Source organism: Lygodium microphyllum, chromosome 21, assembly GCF_053477565.2.
Source record: "Lygodium microphyllum isolate KBCC chromosome 21, Lygodium_microphyllum_v1.1.10, whole genome shotgun sequence".
Classification (NCBI taxonomy): Eukaryota; Viridiplantae; Streptophyta; class Polypodiopsida; order Schizaeales; family Lygodiaceae; genus Lygodium; species Lygodium microphyllum.
The window spans coordinates 41822312-41846711 of record NC_141155.1 but is presented as its reverse complement, the minus strand read 5'-3'; the positions used below and the strand labels follow the sequence as shown (position 1 = coordinate 41846711).

Here is a 24400-nt window from a genome sequence, read left to right as displayed (position 1 = left end):
AATCTATCCAAAGAAGTGCACATGTAGCATCATCCTCCACGGTCACTGCATCTTGTGTAAAGATAGTGTGAGTACCTGCCCGTGTAAGACTATGAGCAAACAATAGGTTAAGACATCCGGTACATAGAGGACTTTGGCTGAAGAAGACTACCTGTCTAGTAATAAAGGAATAGTCCCCACTCCTCAAACGAGAACGATAGAGTTGTCACCAATGGTGACTATGCCTCCTTTGGCACTCACTATAGGTCATGTGAGAAGAGGCCCCACTATCCACGAGCCAAGGCTTCTCCTATGCAAAAGAAGCAAGAGCTATATCCTCCTCGACAAAGACATGCACAAAGACAAACTTTGTCGTAGCTAGGATGCCCTTTGAATCCTTCGAATCCTTCTCCTTCAGCTTCAAATGGGGGTACTTTTGCCAACACTTCTCCTCGGGATGAGTGCCCTCCCACAATGTGGGCACTTGGGTTTCTTCTTCTTCTTCTAATTCTTCTTGTCCTCGTGTGTCTTTTCCTTGGCCTTCTTCTTCTTCTTCTTCCTTCCATGTGTACTTGCAGCAAATGCCTTGGTGGAACAAGAACTACTAGCCCCAACCTCTCTGAGTTGCTCGTCATCCTGAAACCAGCCTTCCTTCTTGGAATGGGTGGTGATAACCTGATTTAAGAGTTAATTACAGCAATAAATAAATGCACATAAAATGAAATACACACTTTACCATAACATTCTTGGACAATAGACATCGTGTTGGCTCCAAAATTGGCGCCCCTTGCAGTATTTCTTTAGCTTTTATCCAATTGGAAGGAGTACAACTTGAGATTCTTCAATCTCCTCCTGCTAACCAATTGCTCTTGCTGTCATAAATGTCCAGCAAGCCTTTTAGGTCATTCGCCCCTTGTTTCACCTAGGACTTCTTCTCCAATTTCACCCTTGGCTGGCCAAATGCTGCTCCAAATCAATTTGGGATGAGCTGGCTCCTGAAATCCCTTGATAATCTTCAATTATCAACTGCTGATTTCAGTCCCTTGAGCCTTCAATCTTTGGCACGGATCCTAAGGTGGCCGCTAAACCCTAATTTCTACTGTAAATTAGGGTTTATTGCAGAAATTACAGATCAGCCCACCAAAAATGACTGAGATCTTCTCCGAATGGCTGAGAATTGCTGAGAATGGCTGAGCAAATGCTGAAGGAGATGAGAGAATGCTGTAGAGAGAGAAAATTTTGAGATTTGTCGCGAAGAACTGATCAAAATCAGCTGCTGCCTTGCTGTACCAGCCCCAAACGGATGCACCAACAACAATAGGAGCATCAGAGACTGTGATCTTTAGGAGAAAGCGCATCAGCAGCAATTGTCAGCTTCCCAAGGTCAAGAATATGCAATCTCCATCACCAAAATGGTCTCCAATGGCTGGGAATTGGCTCCAAAAGCTGGCAACAACAGTCCAACACCTCCAAAATGAAAAAGCGAGATTTCCCTCTCCCTTCAGCCCTATTTAGCCTTTCCCCCACTTGCATGGGAAAGCCAAGTGGCAGCTTTCTTAATCCATTTTCAGCAATTTCTAGCCATTTATTTAATTTTCAGAATTAATTAATTCTGAAAATTAAATCACCCTTAATCCATGCCCAGATTATTGACCTTGCCCATCCAAAAATTAATTGGCTAGGCCATTTGCAACCCAAAGTGGTCCCATGCATTAATTGACCCTTGGACAAGCATTAATCCATTAATTAATGCCTAGTCTCTAGTGTCACCACTGACACTTAATGGCCAATTAATGGTCCTAGGGGCAAATTGACACCAAAATTCATCTAGAATCTAACAAGTGTAACTTGTTACAACTTTTGCCTTTGACACCCATCCCATCTTTTTCGGTCCTTCGACCTTCAACTGTAAAAAAGTAGCTTGCACCTCACATGTGCAACACATGTGCATCTTTTAATTGCACATTTGATTAATCCTCAATTAAACATAAGCAAAGCATCAAATTTTCACATTCTCGTGACACATGCTCCAAGACAAGCAGTGAAAGCTTCTCCCATAAGAGTGTCTTATGGCTCCTCAATGTGATATGGCCGGTGTAGAATACATTGACCTGAGGAGATGGTAGTTGAGTCAAAAGGATCATAGCCATATCTTCAAAGGATATTATGCAACCAAGAGAGGCAAGTTTGCCCCTCATGACCTCCATCTTAGTGATATGCTCTTTCATATAGCAGGAGTCATCAATACTAAGTATCTGCAACTTCTTCTCAAGGGAAATCTTGTGGGCAGATGTCTTGTGTTGATACAAAGATGCAAGCTTCTTCCACACTTTGGTGTAGTCTTCAACTTTTGAATATGCACAAGGACAGAATCTTGCAAACTCATAAAGAGAAAGGGTCAGGCTCATGAGTTGAGCCGATCCCACAAGGCTGCATGGTCCATAGAAGTTTCATTTGAGGGATTCTCCTTAGGATTTTGAACCATCTAGTTTGTCTTGTTTGGGTAAGGAAGGTAAGGCAAGCACCTACATTGAGGGTATTAAGGATGGCATCTTCACTTCAGATTGAGCCTTTTGTGACAGATGAATAGAAGGGGGATGGGTGCAAATGGGAGACTCCTGCAAACGATAATTGCATCTTTGCTTAAAAGAGCGTTTGGAAAGAAGCTCCTCCTTTAAGTCATCAAAGTTCACGAATTGGTAAGATATTATCGATCTTGCAATCACCTAGAAATGTGTGTTTTGATGGAAACAACATTGAAGTTAGGAAGTTTGTCGCTTGCTACCAAAAGGAGGTTGCTTGCACCAAGGAACTGTCTCCACAACCAAGGATTTGTCTTTTGAGCAAAACATTGATAGAGAGGGGCCGTTTGATGCTTGAAAGGAGTCGCTTGTACCCGTATGCTACCGCTTGGCCTTCAAATGATGCCACAATGTAGGGGATGGGATCATTTGGTTGCCGGATGGGGTCGATTGAGCTGAAAAACTCGTGTAGGGGCTGCATTTGCAGCAAATGCAAGCTGGAAATTTGCGTTTGGATCATTGGGCTGCTCCTCAGTGAGAGATCACTTGCTCCTTTGTGAGAAATCTCCAAGTTGTGTCCTCACTTAGGTGATGATACCATGTGAGAGTGCACAATGGAAGAGAAACACGGACATGGAGACACACACACACACACACACACACACACGGAGAGAGAGAGAGAGAGAGAGAGAGAGAGAGAGAGAGAGAGAGATCCATTACGGACTTTTACGAAAAAAAAAAGAGATCCATTACGGAAAAAAAAAGAGAGGCGAAACAAAGGGGATGGTTTGATTAGTCCCTGCATGCAGTCCACAATGTCACTGGGGGCACCAAATCAGGTTGATGACGATGGTAGCACCAAGCATGGAGTGTTGGAGTGTCAGAGTGTGCATTTGCATATGACAGAATGAAGATTGGAGAGAGAATGTATCTAGTAAGTGGGGGAAGTAGGCTATAAATAGCCAACAAAGCCAAAAATTGGCCAACTTGCACCAGTAGGTGCCATAAATGCTGGCCGATCAGCATTTAATGCTGGTCGCATTGAAAGAAATGCTAGAAAATGTTGAGAGGCCACAAAAAGTTCTCAGATGGGGGTTGGAGAGAGTGTGTGTCTACCAAGTGGGGGAGGTAGGCTATAAATAGCCAACTAAGCCAAAAATTGGCCAACTTGCACCAGTAAGTGCTATAAATGCTTGTCAACTAGCATTTCGGCCAGCATTTAATGTTGGTTGCATTGAAAGAAATGCTAGAAAAAATTTGAGAGGCCATAGAAAAATCCCAAATGGTATTGAGAAACCACTTTTTAAGTTTAAATACTTGATTTAGGGTTTTGCACTGATAGCCCCAAAAAGGGCTGATGTCAACATTTTGGCCACTTTTTCAATGGGTGCCCACATAGTGGTGTGCTACCCTAGACAAATTATGTCTATAAATATGCAGCCACTTCATTCATCCTTCACCACTTTCTTTGGTCACCACCACCCTCTTCAGTCATTCTTCACCTCTCTTTCGTCATCAAACACCCTTCCCTTCTCTCACTAGCTCCTTCCACTATCCTCACACCCCTTCAGGAGGACATTGCCGTTTGTGGCTTGTGGTTGCCTTCACCCTTCCTCTTTTGCTTTAGGCACCTTGTTTCATTAGTAGGTTTTGCATTTTGGAGCTTCTTCCACCTGGTGTCAGTCCTACACAACTCGTGACTTCTCTCTTCCACCTAGCGACGATCAGATCGCTTGCATTTGGGACTTTTTTCTGCCTGGCGTCAGCTCCCTATACCTAGTGACAGTATTCTCCACTTGGCCACTGCCTTCTCACCCCTAGCGTCTGCTTGACACCTTAGGTATTTGTGTTTTTGCAGCCTAGGAAATCTTCCATCATCTGATGTCATCATTATCCACCTAGCATCAGCATCTAGGCTGCTCCCCCTGTATTTGACAGCTCTAACACTTTGGGATTTGTGTTTTGCTTTCCAAGTCACTCATTGGCATTAGAGGACTGTGTTTCACTCCCTTGATAGTTGATGATTATCCTCCAGATGTCCGACGGCATGAGAGAACTGCGATTTGCTCCCTCCACAGCTGTCCGTCACCTTCCAGTGATTACTTCGATAGCCCACTGCTTGTAGGATTGCATTTCACTCCCTTCACTGTGCAGATTCTTCACAGGTGGTGCCACTTGATTTGGACAGGATAGTACAATCATCTTCTGAGCTTCGGCTTTGTTGCATCAACTTTTTTTCTGTGAGCATGATTTAGTGTATCATTACCGTGTCTTTCTTGTGTTTCTGAGTTTCTCTTCTCTCTTAGTGTTTCTTGTATACAATATGTTTCTCCCTCCAAACCCTGCTGTCTCTCTGGTCTCTGTCATTTTCTTGACATGGCATCAGAGCTAGAGACGTTCACAGTGAGCCATGAAGATCCTCTGCATTAGAGAAGGCAAAGACAGGTTGCGGATTCGACATCATCTACTGATTTTCCCCTTCATTTTCGTTGCATCACTAGGAGATAGAGATATCCTTCTGTTCCTCTCCTACCCACCCTTTTACATCTTAACACTTTGGTGCTATGACTTTTCCTTAGGCAGATGGAGAGATCATTGGGTGCTTATCTTCAAGCATCACCGACACCCCCACGGATGCTTACTGTTATGGACCTTTGCTTCCTACACCGTCGGAGTATAGGTGTCTACCCCTAGGCACTCAGTGTGCCACCTCTCCCTTTTGGGCCATAGAGTTTATTCTGAACCGGCTTTCAGATTTTTATGCTCAAGGAAATAAGATGTATCCGATGTGCACTAAGCCCTTTTGAGCCACAAGAGAATCGCATGGTACCATGCTCTCCTTGTGACTGTTGCGTTGTGCTACAGAGGTTTCTTCTACTTTTTCTAGGGTTTGAGGAATGCCACCTCAACAACCCACGGTTTTGTGATTTTCTCCCCCGAGAGATGGTGATTGTTGGATACACCACCACCCCTTTAGGGTTTCGCATTGACAGCCCCAAAAAGGGCTGATGTCTACATTTTGGCCACTTTTTCAGTGGGGGTCCACATAGTGGTGCGCCACCCTAGACAGCGTATGCTTATAAATATGTAGTCACTTCATTCATCCTTCACCACCTTCTTTGGTCACCACCACCCTCTTCAATCATTCTTCACTCCTCTTCCGTCATGAGACACCCTTTCCTTCTCTCACTAGCCCCTTCCATTGCCCTCACACCCCTTCAAGAGGACATTGCGGTTTGTGGCTTGTCGCTGCCTTCATCCTTCCTCTTCTACTTCAGGCGACCTGTTCCATCTGTAGGTTTTGCGCTTTGGAGCTTCTTTCACCTGGTGTCAATCCTACACAGTTGGCGACTTCTCTCTGCCACTTGGCGACAATCAGACTGCCTACATTTGGGACATTTTTTTGCTTTGGTGTTAGCTCCCTACACCTAATAACAGCATTCTCCACTTGGGGATTGCCTTCTCACCCCTTGCGTTTGCTTGACACCCCAGGTATTTTCGTTTTTGCAGCCTCCGAGATCTTTCATCATCTGACGTTATCATTATCCACCTAGCCTTAGCATCTAGGCTGCTCTCCCTAGGTTTGATAGCTTGGACGCTCTGGTATTTCCATTTTGCTGCCTGGGTCACTCCTTGGCATCATAGGATTGCATTTCGCTCCCTCAACAACTGGTGATCATCCTCCACATCTGCGACGGCATTAGAGGATTGCGGTTCACTCCCTTGACGGTTTCCTTCACCTTCCAGTGATTACTTTGATAGCCCACTGCTCGGAGGACTGCGTTTCGCTCCCTTCACTGTGTAGACTCCCCACAAGTGCTGCCACCTGATTTAGTCAGGACAATGCAATCATTTTTTGAGAGTCAGCTTTTCTTCTCAGAGCAGGATTCAATGTATCATTATTGCGTTCTTTTTGTGTTTCTGAGTTTCTCTTCTCTCTCAGTGTTTGCTGTATACACACTGTGTTTCTCGCTGCAAACTCTATTGTCTCTGTGGTCTCTCTGTCATTTTTCTTGACAGATGGTAGGGACAATGTCTAGCTAGTATAGGCAGACTATGAAAACAAAAAATGACCTAGGAATGCACATAGGAAGCCGACAACTAAAGGAAATGCACTTAAAACTGCGAGAGCTCCCAAGTCTACGTCAGACTTTGATAGGAGCTCACAACCGGGAGATGACAGACTGACATTACTAACATAGGCAGGGAAGGCTGAAAATCCGTGTCTCCAGCCTTGTCAGGACTGGTAGATTCCTGCCATCAGAGGGGCCTAGAACTGAGATGAATCTCCTCAAACTAAGATTGGTGCCTGCACATTTGGTGAGGAGCACCACTATCAACCTTTTTTTTTTTGTGGAGAAATGCAAGGGCCTAGAAACTGCACGAGAGTGACAAACTGTAGATGGAACTAACATCCTCATTCTCAATGGTCTGAAGAAAGGCATTATATGGCGGTGCATTAGAAGGAGCTGCTTGTGTCTAGCCTTGTCCAGAAGTCCATCCACCATGAGATCCTCTATCAAGGTAGGCTCTCTAATTTGGGAGGTGCCAAAATCTTCCCCATCATTCATACTTGATAGTAGTCTTTATAGTGGTGGCTTCTTGCTTCTCTGACCATAGTAACTGCATGTGGGGGACTCCCTTTGGATTGGGTATCACCAAAATTATCGCTGTGTCTGCCATTCTACTGATTTTGCCACATCCCCAATTGTGGCCCATAAGAGCCTTCTTAGACCTTGAAGGGATAGAAGTGGCAATCTCTTTTTGCAACATGATATGAAATGAAGAAAGCTTGGGTAATTTGGATTGTACCTTGATGGCTGTCTTACATGCACGAAAGGCATCCTGCAACTTTTGCATCATGTACACAACATAATCATCAAGGTCTTACCAAGCTGACCCATCAAATTAAAAAGCAGTTGTATTGGCTTCATTAGATTGGGTTCCTCTAACTTGAAGTTGACAAGATGATCCTCTAGTTGGTAACATCCAAGGTTGTAAATTGCAGCATACCTATCCTTCAAGTAGTTTCAAAGTGCATGAGTGGTCTTGTGTTTACCTACTGTGACAAATACTTCTCGGAGATCAGGGAAACCAGACTGCCTGCTCAGTAGCAATGAACTACCGAACTGGTACATGATCTTGATTTAGGAGTGGAACATCAAATTTGGACCTTGGTGAATGGCTAGTTTGAGTGCATCTTCAGGATAAGGTGTGAATCTTGAGGAGATCTCAAAATTGTCTCTGGTCTCTTTGATGTTTGGCACAAGCAGGGAAGCCATGACAGCAGCGAAAAATGCAGCAACTATAGGAAGACAAGAAAGAGGGTAACCAGGCCGCTTGCTCAGTAGCAATGAACTTTTGAATTGCAACATGATGTTCTGGTGGGAGTGGAGCAATAACTTCTGTGGATATCCAGTGCGAGTGCATCTTCAGGATAAGGTCTGAATCTTGATAATCTCATAATTCGCACTGGTCAGCTTGATGTTTGACACAAATAGGGCAGCCATGATAGCAGAGAAAACTGCAGCAACTATAGGAAGATGAGAGAGATTTGCAAAATGCAGATGGTACCAGTAAAACATTGATGCTGACAGTCACTTGGGGATGAAATGTAGCTGCATATGCTGTAGCCAGAGCTGGAAGGCTGAGATCGGCTGCCAAAGCTGCAAAAACATAGACTGATTGCTGATGACAGGGGCTGTTGGATTGATACCTGATGCTGGAAATTGGTTGCTGCTGCTAAACTGCTAAAATGCACCCATTTGCTGTGTGAATGCAGGTTTTTCTGATGTAGCTGGAGCTGGGAGGGATGGAAAGTGGTGGAAAGTGTAGAAAGTCAGTAGAAAACTGCACTTAAACGATGAGAGAATGATGTCACTTGCTGCTGCCAGCGAAATGCAGCAATATACTGACTTGAACAGCAATATGCCATATTGTTCCCTCTGGAATGGTCATTGATCGTGCTGGGAATGCTGCTATGATGAGGGCAGGTCTTAAAACTGCTGCAAATGCAGCCTCTTGCTGTCACAAACTGTCACCGGGATGGTGGAAACACTGAATGCTCCTGCAAAAGCAAACACGATCAGTGAACAGCAAGTGAACACCTTCCAGGGAAGGATCAATGGCAAGGACAACAGGTGCTAAGGAAGGGTGAAAATGATGAGTGAACCCAAGTTGAGAACTCCCATTGTGATCATATATTCAATAATTGAATGATGTAATGCGTGTAAATAGGCGATGATCATGAAATGTGCTGAATATGGGTGACCTGGAAATATGACTGACCTAAAATGGTCATGCTCAACATGTGCTTGGATATGGCACTGTGGATACACTCTAGGTGCCTAGATATGGAACTGGACACTGATTCTCAGCAATGATAATTTTTTTGAATGGGACAAGGATTCCATAAAAGCATATGTGCATTTGTATATCGTATGTCTCTGGGAGAGCATCTAGTAATTTTCCTGGGGTATCTGGAGGGTCGGGGCTGGGGGTGGGGTGGGGTGGAGTGGCAGGGTGGTGCCCATGTACATCCCTCAATCTATCTCCAGCTCTTCCATATTGCTTTGGCTGTAATAGTCTCTGAGTATTGTATGTGAAGCACAAAAGTTTGTGTTTTTGAATCCTTTGTATTATCTTGTCATAAAAGTAAGTGATATCTTAATCGTCAAGCATACAACATTTTATAGGGTGTTTATGGTTGTTTGATTATCTGTATGTGGTCATCCTTTGTGCTTTGCTAACTTGATTGGAAAATTAACAGTGTGTAAATATGCAAACATGTAAGATTCTTAATCTTTTATGTCAATGGACTCCTAAGACTGTTTGCCATGTTTAATTTTAACTTTTTGATATATGCAGAGAGGATTGTGGATGAAGTCAATAGGATTGTATTTGCAAAGTTTGGGAGGCATTGGGATTCAAAAGGACTGGATAAACGTCTGGGAAAGCAGCCTCTTGAGTCAGCCAAAATAATAGTAGAAGATTATGAGCTGCCGTGTACAGCTGAAGAATTTCTAGCATTGTGTGCACCTATGTATAAAGAAAGGTATTGCTTTTCTAGGAAAATGAATCACATGCTTTCTTTACATGCTCAAGTGGCGCACTTCCTTGCATGCAGATGGGCCATGGCTCGACCCCTCCCAGGAGCTGGTCGCCTCATTAAACATTTACATGCTCATAATATTCCCATGGCTTTGGCTTCCAATTCACCAAAGGCCAACATACTTTCAAAACTGACATATCAGCCTGGTTGGGAATTAATCCTTTCAAGACATATCCAGGTTTTCGTTTTTTGGACCTTGAATTATTTCATATGTGGTATATTGATCTGCTTTTTTTAGGGTGGAGGGAGGCTTTTACAGTGATAATTGGTGGTGACGAGGTAAAACAGGGGAAGCCTGCCCCAGAAATGTGAGAGTTTAATATCAAGTTGAGTGTCCTATTCTGATTCAATAGATGCTTCTTATTGTGATGAGCATTTTGTATGTTGTATCTATTGCAGCTACTCAAAAGCTGCAAGCTTATTGGGGTCAGCACCAGATACCTGCTTGGTTGTCGAGGATTCACCGTAAGTCTTAATTCATGTTACTTGGCAAGACAATTTCAAACACTCTTACTGGATGATTACAAGGCAATATGATTTAAGATGACAAGTGTGGAAGTAACTGTTTTCTGGGCAGGCCTGGTGTTGCAGCAGGAAAAGCTGCTGGAATGCAGGTTTTGGCAATTCCATCTTTGCCGAAAAAAGAAGATCGAAAGAAATACTCTGCTGCTGATCATATTTTGAGCTCTCTCCTGGATTTTAAACCGGAGATGTGGGGACTCCCTTGTTTCCAGGACTGTAAGTGGTTTTAAGCCTTGGTAATTTCAATCATATTGTTTTGCTGCACATTTGGAAATCAATTTGATTGTCTTAGCTGGAATTTTGTCATCAGCTTAGAGGGATCAAATAGATTTTTTGAATAGTCAAAGAGTGAGAAGTATGCACTATAGTGACCAGGATCAATGTTATGACACCAGAGTTGGCTAGGCTCATCCTAGAGAATATAATAGTGTGTATGAATCTTCTTGTTCAGAGAGTGTTGATGCAGACTCTGGCACAACAAGATTACAACTGGGGTTACACACTTTGGATATGTACCTTAACATTAGAGATTGTAGATGAGCAAGTGTACTCTGGCATCTGCAATTGAGGAGACCAAAAAGGGAGAAGATGTCCAAGATAGACTTACTCGTAAAGGTTGTGCAGCAGAGCATTTTGACAGCCACTTTGCCTATATGACACCTATGTGAAAGCATAGGGACCTACTTTGTCTATGCGAAACATATGTCGAAGCATAAGGGGGTTATTTATTGTACGAAACCAGTTGAGAGTGAGCATTGGCAATGGACTATGGATCAGGAACGCATACATTAACTGAAACTGGAACTTGGGATTCGTATTGAAGGCAAGAAGAGTCAAATTTCTAGCTTCTCATTTATGAGCATACAAGGTAGTTGCCTCATCAAATACCTATGCATATCCCTTGATGTTTTGCTTCTTTGAGCTCCTTACTTAGAGATCGGAACAGCCCTCTCCTCCTCCCTCTCTTCATGTCTCCATAGGGCCCGTTCTTCTAGCCCTAGGATGCCTATGGTGGCGCCTTCTGTACATCCGCATTTTCTTTCTCCCCTACCTAAAGAAGATTGCTTGGATGGATCTAATTACTCCCTTTGGTCTTGGAAAGTGGAGCATATTCATGGTACCTTTGATCCATGGGCTTTTGTCACCACCCCTATTCCTTGGCTTGTACTATTGGTTCATCTATGGATTGTGCACGCTTTGGGATAGGCTCAACTCTTGAGCCCGGTCCTTTAGGCTTTCTCTTTATGAGCCTACATGATTTTGTCCTTATTCATGTGTGTAGAATAAAGATGATAGCAGGAGTGTGGACAAAGCTTTTTTCTCTCTTTTGTCAGAAAACTTTTGTCCAATGTATCACCTTGGAGAAGGAATCTTCGCATGCGCTCAGTTGACAATTCTCTTTATATGAAAGACCACATCAACTAAATGGAGGATATGAGGGATGAGATTGCATTCCTTGGATAGACAATATCTTCGGAGGATATGGCCATGGCAGTTCTTACCTAACTTTCTAAATACACACGTCTGAAGGTCTTGAAGGCTATTCCTGCTACTACCGAGTCTATCTCTATGCATCTATTTGAGCTTGAGGATGCAACTCTTTCTTCCTCCATTGAGGAGAAGCCATGGCTCATTGATAGTGGGGCCACTTTCCATATGACCTATTGATAGGATTGGCTTTAGGATCTTCATTCTAGAGGGGGTTCGGTCACCATCGGTGGCAACTCTTCTGTGGTAGTTCATGGAGTGGGGACCCTTTCCCTTTTTTCTCGATTGTCAGGCTTTAGCTGTCAAAATCCTTTTATGTACCAAATACATTTTTTCTGTCCATGGTTTGACATAGCTAGGTACTCTTGTGGTCTTTACCTAGGATGTTGTGATCGTTGAGGATTCTTCTATAGGTTCTATTCTTTGGATAGGTACTCAGGAGGGTGGGCTTTATAAGCTCACTACCCTTGTTGCAGGAACTTCTCACAAGCTTGGGCTACTTTGGTATGCCCATTATGGGCACTAGAACTTCAACTCCATAAACAAGGCTTCTCGGAAGAAGTTAGTGGAGGGCCTCCTAGATTTTCCTCCTATTCACACTTGTGCCCTACTTGCTTACGGGGCAAGTAGCATAGGTAGCTTCCTCCACAAGTTGGTTTTGGGAGGGCTACTACGTTGTAGAGTTGATGCACACCGACTTGTGTGGATCTATGGGCACAGCCTCCTTGGGAAGGCCAGGTATTTGATGTTGATTGTTAATGATTGTTGGGAATAAAGGGCCATCGTGCCTTTTATATGTGCATGGGTGAGAACACACCCTTAGCACATTGTACTTTCATACATATATCTATCTAAAAACCTAAAGTGGTGCACTCGTCATTGTACCGAAAAACGTGTTCACTCTCCACTCTGCTCTCTCGCACTCTCTCTGTCTCTCTCACTGTGCATAAGGTTTGTCTGCCTCGATCTCCGTGCCGAACCTTACCCCTACAAACTGGTATCAGAGGTGGCAAGAGGTAGTTGACAGGAGTCAACCGACAGGTCACAACAGGTAGCATTTGACATGAGTGATAGTCGTCAAGCCTCGCAGCAGTCGCTAGTCCACGTAGCAGTTGACGAGCAGTAGCAGGCGTCAGACAGGCAACATCGGGGCTCACGGAGGGGGCCAGTGGGCAGCGACTAGAATAGGGAGCAGGCGTGGTAACGTGGCAGCTGACGGTCAGGTGACAACTGCACGTGAGTGGGCGACTGCACGACGGGTACGGCGACCGGTGCGAATGGCGAATAGGCGGCATGACGGTCAGGCGGCGCGACTACAGCAGGCACTGACGAGCGCGACCAGCCGGCGGGCGTGACGGTCAGGCGACGCCTAGCGTGTAAACGGACCCGTCAGAACTTATTAAAAAAAAATCATTTTTTTTGAAAATTGCTTATACCCACTGATGGGGTTTCCCGCGTGCAGGCACAATATCTCAGATCTATGCAAAATTGTTCCAAAAATTTGGGGCTTTTCTCGAATTTGGAGATCTCAACACAGAATTGGACAATCTGACTCAGAAATTCCAAAGTCGGTGGGAATTTTGGGGCTTTTCACATTTTAGTGAAATTTGTTCAATTTCACTGAAATTAGTGCACGTACGACTTGGAAAATTTGGGGATTTGTCCAGATTTGGTGCGAGCAAGATGCAACAGTGATATTTGTCTCACAAATTGCAGGAATTTGTAACATTTTGTCCCCGATATTTGGGGCTTTTCATGTACATGCACAAATTGGGCTTAAATTGATCCAATTTCTCGACATTGAGGCACATTGGACCCTGTGCAATTTGGGGCTTTTGCCATTTGGGCAAAATTTGTGCAGCACTTGGTCATTTTATGTACATGCAGGTTTAATCCGCGCAATTTGGACATCAACACTTGGTAAAATTTGGGGGTTTTGTTGAAATCGCTTTATTTTGGCAAAACTGGATAGTCCTATGCATGACAAAGGAAATGCAGATGTGTGTTTGATGCTTGGAGCACAAAATTTTGGGTTTTTTGACCGTTCGTGTCGAATTTTATGCCATGTACAACAGAAATTGCATCTGAAATTTTGGGATTTCTCATGTAATGTGATGCACAAGCCCTTTGGAACAGCTGTAATCAGTTGGATAATGCTGTAGCACTTGGTTTGGTGCTTTTGAGAACTTAATTACAGATCTGAAATCTGTACTTCTGCATGGTCATTTATTGCTGATTGGTACTTGTTTGTACCTTGGTCACTTGGGTGACAGATTGGACCTGCATTTACTGGTTTTTTTGTTCACATTTGGGCTGAAAATCATGGCTGGCAGCAATGACAGCAGTAATTTGATGCACATAAAGAAGCTTAAGGCGCACATAATTTTGCAGTTTGGCAAAAACAGTGCTACAATATCTTGTTACAAAAGAAGCAGGCAAAGTGGTCAAAACAAAAGGAGCAAAGCCTGCGGACATGGATCAGGATGATTGGGATGAGTTGAATGAGCTTGCATGCTCAACCATAGAGTTATCGATTTCTGATGCCTTGCTCTTCAACATTGAAGGTTTGGATTCTGTATATGCTATATGGACTAGACTGGAAGAACTGTATGCACAGAAGAGTGCTGCAAGTAAAGTGTATTGGCTAAAAAAGCTTATGGATTTGTGTATGAAAGAAGGTACAGCAATGTCTATTCACTTGAGTAAGTTTAACTCCATTTTCAGTCAGCTAATTGCCTTGAAGTTCATGATTGATGAGGAATTTAAGGCTACTTTCTTGCTTTGCAGTCTACTAGAGAGTTGGGATACGTTCAGGACTGCTATGAGCAGTTCTAATGTGATCCTTTTGTATGCTGATGTAGAGAGTGCTCTACTTATGGAAGAGATGAATCGGCAGAACAATGCATCCAGTAAGTCTTCCAATGCTTTGCATGCCAGGGGCAAATCATAGCAAAAGGGCAAATATGATGGCAAGGGACGTAGTAAATCGCGTGGCAAAGATGTTGAATGCCATCATTGCGGCAAGAAGGGCCACTTTAAAGGTAACTGTTACAAATGGAAGAAAGAGAAAGGAAAAGGCAAGAAGACAGATGATTGCAAGGAAGAGAAAAATGACAGTCAGCCTAAGAAGAGCAATGTAAAAATTGAAGAGGTGAATGTAGTCACTCATGATAGTGACAGTGGGGGTGATGTACTCTTTGTCTCTTCACATTTTGGTGCACATGTTCTACTTGCAGATACAGATGATAACATGCATACCTGGATTCTTAATTCAGGTGCTTCCTTTCATGTCACCCCTCATCGTGAGTGGTTCTCCGCCTATACAGGGGGTCGACATGGTGTTGTCCATCTTGGGGACAACTATGCATGTGAGATTGCAGGTATTGGCAGTGTGCAGTTACAGTTTCAGCATGGCTCTGTCTTTACACTTTAGCATGTACGGCATGTACCTCGGCTCAAGAAGTGCTTGATTAGCACAGGGCAGCTAGATGATGATGGTTTTCATACCACCTTTGGTGATGGAAAATGGGAGATTTGTAAGGGATTTGGGATTATTGCCAGAGGTTGCAAGAGTGATACGTTGTATCCACTTCATGTATCTAGTGTGCGTGACCATGTTGTTGCCGTGATTTGAGCAGCCAAGTGTTTTTGTGGCATGGCCAGTTGGGACACATGAGTCAAACATGAATGAAAGTGCTTTCTCGTTTGGGTTACTTGCCTTGTCTTTGTTATGCTGATTTTGAGCACTGTGATCATTGTATTTATGGCAAACATGCACAGACTTCCCACTAAAAGTCTTTTTCTTTGAAATCTTCTCCTCTAGAGTTAGTACATTCCGATGTATGTTAAATGCCAGGATTATCTTTAGGAGGAAATAAATATTTTGTTACCTTTGTCGATGATGCTACACGGAAATTATGGGTTTACCCTATTCGTAGCAAGGATGAGATGCTTGACAAGTTTAAAAAATTCTTGGCATTGGCTGAAAATCAGACAAATAAGACACTTAAGTGTCTTCGCTTTGACAATCGTGGGGAATATGTGTCCAAAGCCTTTTAGGCATTTTGTGACAGCAAAGAGATAAAAAGAGAGCTCACTGCCCCTCATAATCCACCCCAAAATGGAGTTGCAGAGTGTATGAATCGGACCATACAGGATAAGGTCCATACGATGCTGTCTCATGCTGCATTACCCCATGGTTTTTGGGCAGAGGCTGTTATGACAGTCGTTCACTTGATTAATTGGTCACCAAATAGGTCTTTGGGAAGGGGGGGTGGGAGAGAGTTCCCCAAGAAGCGTGGTCGGGCAAGCCACCTTCATATGCTCATCTGAAAGTGTTTGGCTGCAAGGCTTTTGTACACATTCGTAAAGAAAAACGCAGCAAACTTGAGGCAAAGTCTTAGAAATGCATTTTCCTAGGATATGGCGACGAGGGTGAAATGGGGTATAAATTATGGGATCCCGAGAAAAAATAGTACGCAGCAATGATGTTATCTTCCGGGAAGATCGCATGCACAAACAGCCCGAAAAGATTGAGGAGGTCCGTAGGGTTGTACTCCGGGAAGAAATACCTTTTGGACAGCAAAATGTGCCTGTTGTACAGCAGCAAATACCTGCTGTAAATGAACCTGTAAATGCAAGAAATGATGCTAGAAATGATCAGCCAGCTATTGCCCATGGAAATTAGCCATTACATGTGCAGAAACAGCCATGACAACAAGCTGTTCATGTTGATTTGTAGGCTGAAATGCCAGGACAGCATGCTGAAAATGGAAATTTGCAGGAACAGCCAGCAAACAATGACCATTGGGTTAGGAGATCGTTCAGGGCTACTAGACAACTTGACAGATTTGTTCCTGGTGCAATTAATGTGGCTGAGTATGTCATGTTGACAAACTGTGGTGAACTCTCTTGCTTAAAGGAAGCAATGGACAGACAGGACAGCAAGAAATGGTATAAAGCCATGCTGTCAGAGATGGAATCTCTTGAAAAAAATGGCACTTGGGACTTGGTGCAGTTGCCTAAAGGGCAGAAAATCCTTCCATGCGAATGGGTTTACAAAATGAAGGCTACTTTTGGTTCCTCACCCAAGTACAAAGCAAGATTAGTTGCAAAGGGGTACAAGCAGGAGCATGGAATTGCCTTTGATGAGATTTTCTCTCCTGTAGTCAAGATGACTACATTGAGAACCATTTTGGACTTGGTTGCAGTTGAGGATATGGAGCTCATACAGATGGATGTAAAGGCTGTGTTTTTACATGGTGATCTGCATGAAGACATATATATGCAACAACCTGAAGGGTTTGTTGAAGAAGGGAAGGAAAAAATGGTATGTAAACTCAAAAGGAGTTTGTATGGGCTGAAACAAGCACCAAGGGAATGGTATCATAAGTTTGATACATTCATGCAGTCCCAAGGCTTTCATAGAAGTCAAGTGGATTACTGCTTGTACACCAAGGCATCAGATGACAGCCTGATTATCTTGGTTTTGTATGTAGATGACATGCTGATTGCTGGCAGGGATACTCATGCCTTGGATTCACTGACGCAAAGTCTTCATGGCAGCTTTGACATGAAGGATCTGGGTGATGCAAATCACATTCTTGACATGCGAATATTCAGAGATAGATCTAAAGGCTTACTCTATCTATCTTAGCAGGAGTATATCTCCAAAGTTTTGCAGCGTTTCAATATGGAGGGGGGAAAAACAATTGGGGTTCCATTGCCTCCATATGTGAAACTCAGTGCAGAGGACTTCCCTACATCTGATGATGAGAAGGCTGAAATGGCCAAGATACCATATGCTTCAGCTGTTGGCAGTTTGATGTATGCTATGATTGCTTCATGTCCTGACATTGCTTTTGCAGTGGGAGTGGTTAGCAGATACATGGCAACCCTTGGCAAGAAACATTGGGATGCAGTGAAGGTATTATGAGATACCTCAAAGGCACAAAGGAGTTGTGCATCTGCTTTGGAAAGTGAAAGGTATCTGTTGTTGGCTTTACTTATGCAGACTATGTTGGTCATGTGGATTGTAGGAAGTCCACTTTTGGGTATGTGTTTACTTTCACAGGACGAGCAGTCTCTTGGATCTCCAGGCTACAAAAGTGTGTTGCATTGTCTACTACAGAGGCAGAGTATGTAGCTGCCACTGAGGCATGCAAGGAGGCTTTATGGCTTTCAGGTCTGGTGGGAGAGCTTGGTATCACAGAGTTACATGTTTTCCTTTCCATTGTGATAATCAAAGTGCTATCATGCTAGCACAGAATCCTGTCTTTCATGCAAAGACAAAGCACATACAGGTGAAGTATCACTTCATTAGAGATGTACTTGACAGCAAGAGCATTGAGCTTGTCAAAGTGTATACAGATGATAACCCTGCAGACCTTCTCACGAAGGGTCTTCCAGCAGAGCGGTTTGCTCATTGCCGACAGATGATGGGAGTTGGATAGATATATGTATTTCAGCTTTGTACATACTTGGACTTAGCTGATTCTTTTCTCCTCTTAAGGCACCTTGCCTTTAGGTGGGAGGTTGTTGGGAATAAAGGGCCATTGTGCCTTTTATATGTGCACGGGTATGAACACACCCTTAGCACATTGTACTTTCATACATATATCTATTTAAAAACCTAAAGTGGTACACTCGTCATTGTACCGAAAAACGTGTTTACTCTCTACTCTGCTCTCTTGCACTCTCTTTGTCTCTCTCACTGCATGTAAGGTCTGTCTGCCTCGATCTCCGTGCCTAACCTTACCCCTACAATGATTTCAGCCGATACATGTGGTTATGTTTGTTGGAGTAGAAGAGTGAGACGTACTGCAACTTTTGTGACTTGGTGTCAAAAATAATAGGTATGCTTCGATACCATGTCAAAATAAGCAACAGTGTAGGGAGGTAATACTGTTTGCGAGTAGTAACATAGAGTGTGTATGACAAACACTGAGAGAGAAGAGAAACTCAGCAACACAAGAAGAACACGACGACGATGCATTGAATCATGCTATGAGAGGAAAAATTGATACAGTGGATTCGAAGCTTAGAAAATAACTGCATTGTCTTGTCTAAATCAGGTGGTAGCACCTGTGGGAAATCTATATAGTGAAGGGAGCGAAACACAGTCCTTTGGGTAGTGGGCTATCAAAGCAATCACTTGAAGGTGAAAGACAACTGTTGCGGGAACGAATTGTAGGCCTCTGATGCCATCGGAGATGAAGAGGATGACCACTTGTTGTCGAGGGAGCGAACCGCAGTCGTCAGATGCTAGGGAGCGAGCCAAGATGCAAAACACAAATGCTAGATACCTTTTGACTACCAAACATAAATATGGATGCTGATGCGAGTAGGTAGAGATGACGCTAGTGCAGGAGACTTGATGCCAAGTAGGAGAATGATGACACCAGGATGTGTGGAGCCCTCCAAATTGCCAAAATTAACTCTAGTTAGTTAGAGATAGGTATAACTTACTTAAGACCTCTTATACTTTCATTCTATCATTCTAGCACTTGCATCTTTCAAGTGTGAAATTGCTGCCCACTCTTGCAGATTGTCTTGTGTTCACTCTCTCTTCCTCCATTTCCAACAAATTCCATGTTTCCTGCAAAACTTAGAAAAAATATTAGAGCAAAACTCGCCGCCACGGTCATCTAATATACCTTGAACCTTGAAAGACATTTGCGTTTTTGCAAGTACCTTTCGTTGAGAAACCACTTCTTTAGGTTGCACACTTCATTTAGGGTTTTGCATTGACAACCCCAAAAAGGGTTATTGCCCACATTTTGGCCACTTTTTCAATGGGCATCCACACAGTGGTGTGCCACCCTAGACAACTTATGCCTATAAATAGGTAGTCACTTCATTCATTCTACACACTCTATTGAGTCATTTTTCACCACCTTCTTCAGTCAACACCACCACTTTCCTTCTCTCACTAGCCACTTCCACTACCCTCTCACCCCTTCAGAAGGACATTGCAATTCGTGGCTCGTGGCTAAAGTCACCCTTCCTCTTCTGCTTTAGGCACCCTGTTCCACACCATCAACATTTGCATTTTGGAGCTTCTTGTCACCTAGCATCTATTTCCATCAATTGGGGACAACTTTCCTCCACCACCTGTAGTCAATTTACATCAGCTAGCAACAGCATCTACTTTGTTACGCATCTCCGAAGCATCTCAATCAGGAGGTGTCATCTCTCAAAAGTTGACGTACCAACGAGACAATAAGGTTTGCCGGGAGGAACACGGCAAACATGGAGAAGAGAAGAGAAGAGAGAAAAAAACTCTGATGAATGGAATGATGAAGTTCTGAATCATGGAGTGAATGTGATACAAGGGAACAAGGGTGTCATAGCACAAGGAAGATGATGAAGACAGCCACGAATCACGAACCCCAATGTCCTCCTGAAGGGGTATGAGGGTAGTGGAGAGGCTGGAGAGAAGAGGTGACGGACTAAATGAATTAGCCGTGAGGAATGAATGAGAGAATGGCCTATAAATAGACATAGTCAGTCTAGGATGAAGCCCCTTTTTGGGGTTGCAAACCCTAAACGCACAACGCAGAAACGCAAAAACGCAAACTACGGAGAAAGGGTGAAGGGTTTCTCAATACCCCCTCTCAGGCCCAAAAAGGGGAACAAGAGAAGAGTGAGATGGAGATGCAATGCTACATACTGAACAATGCTCATGTAGCAAGTGCCACTTGGACAGTGTCCCTTGTGGGAAAATTGTTCGCTTACCCAAGGCCCCTAGTATAAAGATGATGAAAACATGCAATGCATAGGAGGAATGTCAGACTTTGGGTGGTGCTAAGAACCATAAAAATATACCCATAATCAATCTCGAGAGGTGGCTGCATGCTGACCAAGGGACAAAGGCAAGAAAAAGAGTGCCACTTGGACACTGTCCCTTGTGGGAAAATTGTTCGCTTACCCAAGCCCCTAGTACAAAGATGATGAAAACATGCAATGCATAGAAGGAATGTCGGACTTTGGATGATGCTAAGAACCATAAGGATATACCCATACTCAATCTCGAGAGGTGGCTTCATGCTGACCAAGGGACAAAGGTAAGAAAAAGAGGAGAAAGAAGATGTAGAGGATCCGGAAGATCCAAGATTTCCATTGGAAAGGAAACCTGCAATAAAGAACAGTAGACAGAGTGAACTGGAGAACCCGAAACTCAACCTTGGGACAGAAGCCACTAGCTCCGTGCATCCATGCTGAAAGGAATACGAAGGCCTCATCACCAAGTCGCGGCTAAGAACCTCCGAGATCCTGATCTAGATGGTACCTAAAGATCCTGGGTATCAGTAGAAGAGATGACTGGTTGAACACAACCACCGCAAAAAAGTAGAGGATGGATGAAGAACTTCATGTGGAGTAGGTTCCCCCTCTGAGGTGGGAGGTGGGGGGGCCCCCGCTGAAGTCGAAGAAGAAGTAGATTCCCCCTCTAAGGGCAAAGAAATAACATCCCTCTCTGAATCCCCCTCTGAAGTAGATAGGAAATCCAAAAACTCATGGATCACGGACTCCGAAATGTCTGATGACAAAGGAAGTGCCGCCGGTCGGGCCGAAGAAGGTATTAGGAGTGCCAAAGAGAAAGCCAGAAAGCACCCAGAAGTGGCCTCTCGAACCTAAGTGAAAGAGGGTGGGGAAGAAGGAGGCTCAGGATGAACCAAGAGTGGGGAACAATCACTGTCTCTCAGTGGAGCAGACTGGGTAGCCGAACAAGATGAAGGAGTCCAGCAGCCACTATCTCTCAAAGGAGCAGGCTAACGAGGAGACGGTATCAAACAATCACTGTCTCTCGATGGAGCGGACTGTAGAACCGTAGGTCGTGGAAGCCAATGTACCGGAAAATAAGTGGGAGAAGACTGCCGCTGGCATTGCGACGATCTCCAAGAGGTCGCAGCGCCAATCAATCCTCCATGTGCTCAAAAGCACTTAGTGCACATTGGATGCGTCTTATTGCCTTGAGCATAGTACTCTGATAGCCAATGTAGAATTATTTCTATGGCCCAGAAAGGAGAGGTGGCACAAGGAATGCCTAATGGAAGACGCATATACTCCGATGGAGTGGGGAGCAAAGTCGAAGTCGGCAAGCATCGGTGGTGTGTCCAGTGCCACAGTAGGAGCACACAGTAGTTTGGACATTTGTTGGTAAAGAAGCCATGCATACCAGTGTGCCTTGCAGAAGAAGGAAGAGGTCAGCCACAATGAACCACGAACCACAATGTCCGCCTCAAGGGGTGTGAGGATAGTGTGAAGCACGAACCACAATGTCCGCCTCAAGGGGTGGGAGGGTAGTGGAAGGGCTAGAAGTAAGTTGTCAGTGGGAGGAGGATCTGACCAGCAGTAAGAGACTGAATCAGTAGAAAAACGCAGGTGAGGAGAGAGAGACTAAAAACGCAAGCAGGACAGCCTGCAAGAGAGAGAAAGACTAAAAACGCAAGCAGGACAGCTTGCAAGAAAGAGAAATACTAAAAACGCAGACAGCAGGAGAGAGAAAGATTAAAAACAGAGACAGGACAGCCTGCAGGAGAGAGAAAGACTAAAAGCGCACGAAAAAAACAGCAACAGCAGTCAATATGCTGAAATCAGCTCCGAACAGTGTGTGATAGCCTGGAAACAGGCGCCAAACTGTTGTAGACAGCAACGGCCAGCTTGGACCAGGATGTCCTCCGTGTTTGGGGTGTGGGCAGCAAGCTGAAATACCTGAAATCTGCAAAAACGAGATTGTTTTTTGAATGGAGAGTGATCAGCAGCAGTCGTTCTACTGTAAACAGCTGCAAACTGCGAGTGGAAGGTTGGAAACACGCGCCAGACTGTAGATAACAGTAAGGGACAGCTAAGACTGTGATGTCCTCTGCGAAAGAGGTGCGGGCAACAAGCTGAAAACACCTGAAATCTGCAAAAACGAGATTTTGATGCAGCGGAAAAAGAAGAGAAGTGGGTGCCGAACCCGCCACCAGTCTTTGCCTTCACTGGAGTGGAGGATCTTTGCCGTTGTTTGAGCAAATCCAGCTCTGATACCATGTCAAAAGATGACATACCAACAAGACAGTAGGGTTTACGAGGAGGAAGACGGAGTGAATTCGGCAAACATGGAGAAGAGAAGAGAAGAGAGGAAAAAACTCTGATGAATGGAATGATGAAGTTCTGAATCATGGAGTGAATGTGATACAAGGGAACAAGGGTGTCGTAGCACAAGGAAGATTATGAAGACAGCCACGAACCACGAACCGCAATGTCCTCCTGAAGGGGTGTGAGGGTAGTGGAAAGGCTTGGGAGAAGAGGTGAAAGACTGAATGAATCAGCCGTGAGGAATGAATGAGAGAGTGGCCTATAAATAAGCATAGTCAGTCTAGGATGGCGCCCCTTTTTGGGGTTGCAAACCCTAAACACAAAACACAGAAACGCAAAAACGCAAATTGTGGGTGAAGGGTGAAGGGTTTCTCAACATCATCTTCTTCCCATCTGGCATCACCTTGATTATCAGCCAAGCTTTCCCTTCATTCTTAATGTATAGAGTGGGATCAGTTAGAGTATTTTTGAAGCCTTTGGTGGCTAAATAAGTATTAGTTTTAGAGTACCATGCACGAGGAGCTTGTTTGAGACCAAAAAGAACATTATGCAGCTTGCATACCATGTGTTCTTTCCCTTTAATCACAAACTCTAGAGGTTGTGACACATAAGCATCCTCATGCAAATCTCTATTCAAGAATGTTGTCTTAGTGTCCAAGTGATGTACTTTCCAGCCGTAATTTGCGGCCATTGCAATCACACATCTCACTATACTCATACAAGATGTAGGATCAAAGGTTTTCTCATAATATTTTCCTTGTATCTATCAATCGTACCATTAGCTTTACGTTTGAGTTTGAAAACCCACTTAGTGCCAATGGCCTTTTTGCCAAGTGGTTGATCCACAAGATCCCATTTAGAGTTAGTGGCAATGGAGTCGAACTCCTATTGCATGGCTGCATCCAAAACATCTTGGTGAGCTTCGTCCAAGGAAGTAGTCTCATCATCATCCAATAGTGAGCTCATAAACACATGCTCATTACAATCATCTACTTTTGTTATATCAGACAAATGTGCCCCCCTTGCATCATGTGCTACATGTCTGGCAGTCCTTCTAGTGCGCTAGGGTAAAGGGGCATCCATTTTACTCTCATGGAGAGTTTGTAATAGCCATCTTGGGACAGTTTTTGCTGCATTTACAGCAGCCCTTTCATGCTGAACTGTTGCCTCCACTGCATGTGGCAAACCCTCATCAATACCCAACTGTTCGGGAGGATATGGAGCAGCAACAGCTTGCTGTAACAGATTTGTCCTGCCAATTACAGCAGGCATTGACTTCTAAGAAAGTAGTAAAAGGCCTCCAAAAACATCACCAATGTCATGTGTGGTTGGCATTTGAAGTGGTCATGAGAAAATGCTGCATTTTCAGCAAATATGACATCCCTACTGACAAACACCTTTTTTGTGCGCGGGTCATACGTGGAGTAGCCTTTTCTTTTTGAACTATAGCCAATAAAAATGTATTTTACAGCATTATCATCAAGCTTTCCATGAAGCTCTTTCGGAACATGTGCATAGGCTATACAGTCAAACACGTGAAAGTAGTCGAGTTTGGATTTCTTGCCATGCCAAGCTTGGAACGGTGTGATCATCTTTAAAGCCTTTGTAGGTGCCCAATTCAATGCATGATTGGCACATTGAAGCCCATCTAGCTAGAGTTTATGAGGCAGCCCCTTGCTTTTCAACATACAATGAG

General features: G+C 43.9%; 1 protein-coding gene across 3 annotated transcripts in view; it reads left to right on the top strand.

The window, feature by feature from the left end:
* The window catches only part of FMN/FHY (riboflavin kinase/FMN hydrolase), a 147099-nt gene that overhangs the window by 59575 nt on the left and 63124 nt on the right, over positions 1-24400 (top strand). For 2 of the 3 annotated variants that reach the window (XM_087661332.1, XM_087661331.1), the window contains exons 2-6: positions 9369-9555; positions 9628-9758; positions 9851-9920; positions 10012-10077; positions 10190-10350. In XM_087661332.1, coding sequence (XP_087517458.1) covers positions 9369-9555; positions 9628-9758; positions 9851-9920; positions 10012-10077; positions 10190-10350 — 615 coding nt within the window. The remainder of the gene's footprint in view (positions 1-9368; positions 9556-9627; positions 9759-9850; positions 9921-10011; positions 10078-10189; positions 10351-24400) is intronic. The other variant, XM_087661333.1, reaches the window with a different exon arrangement.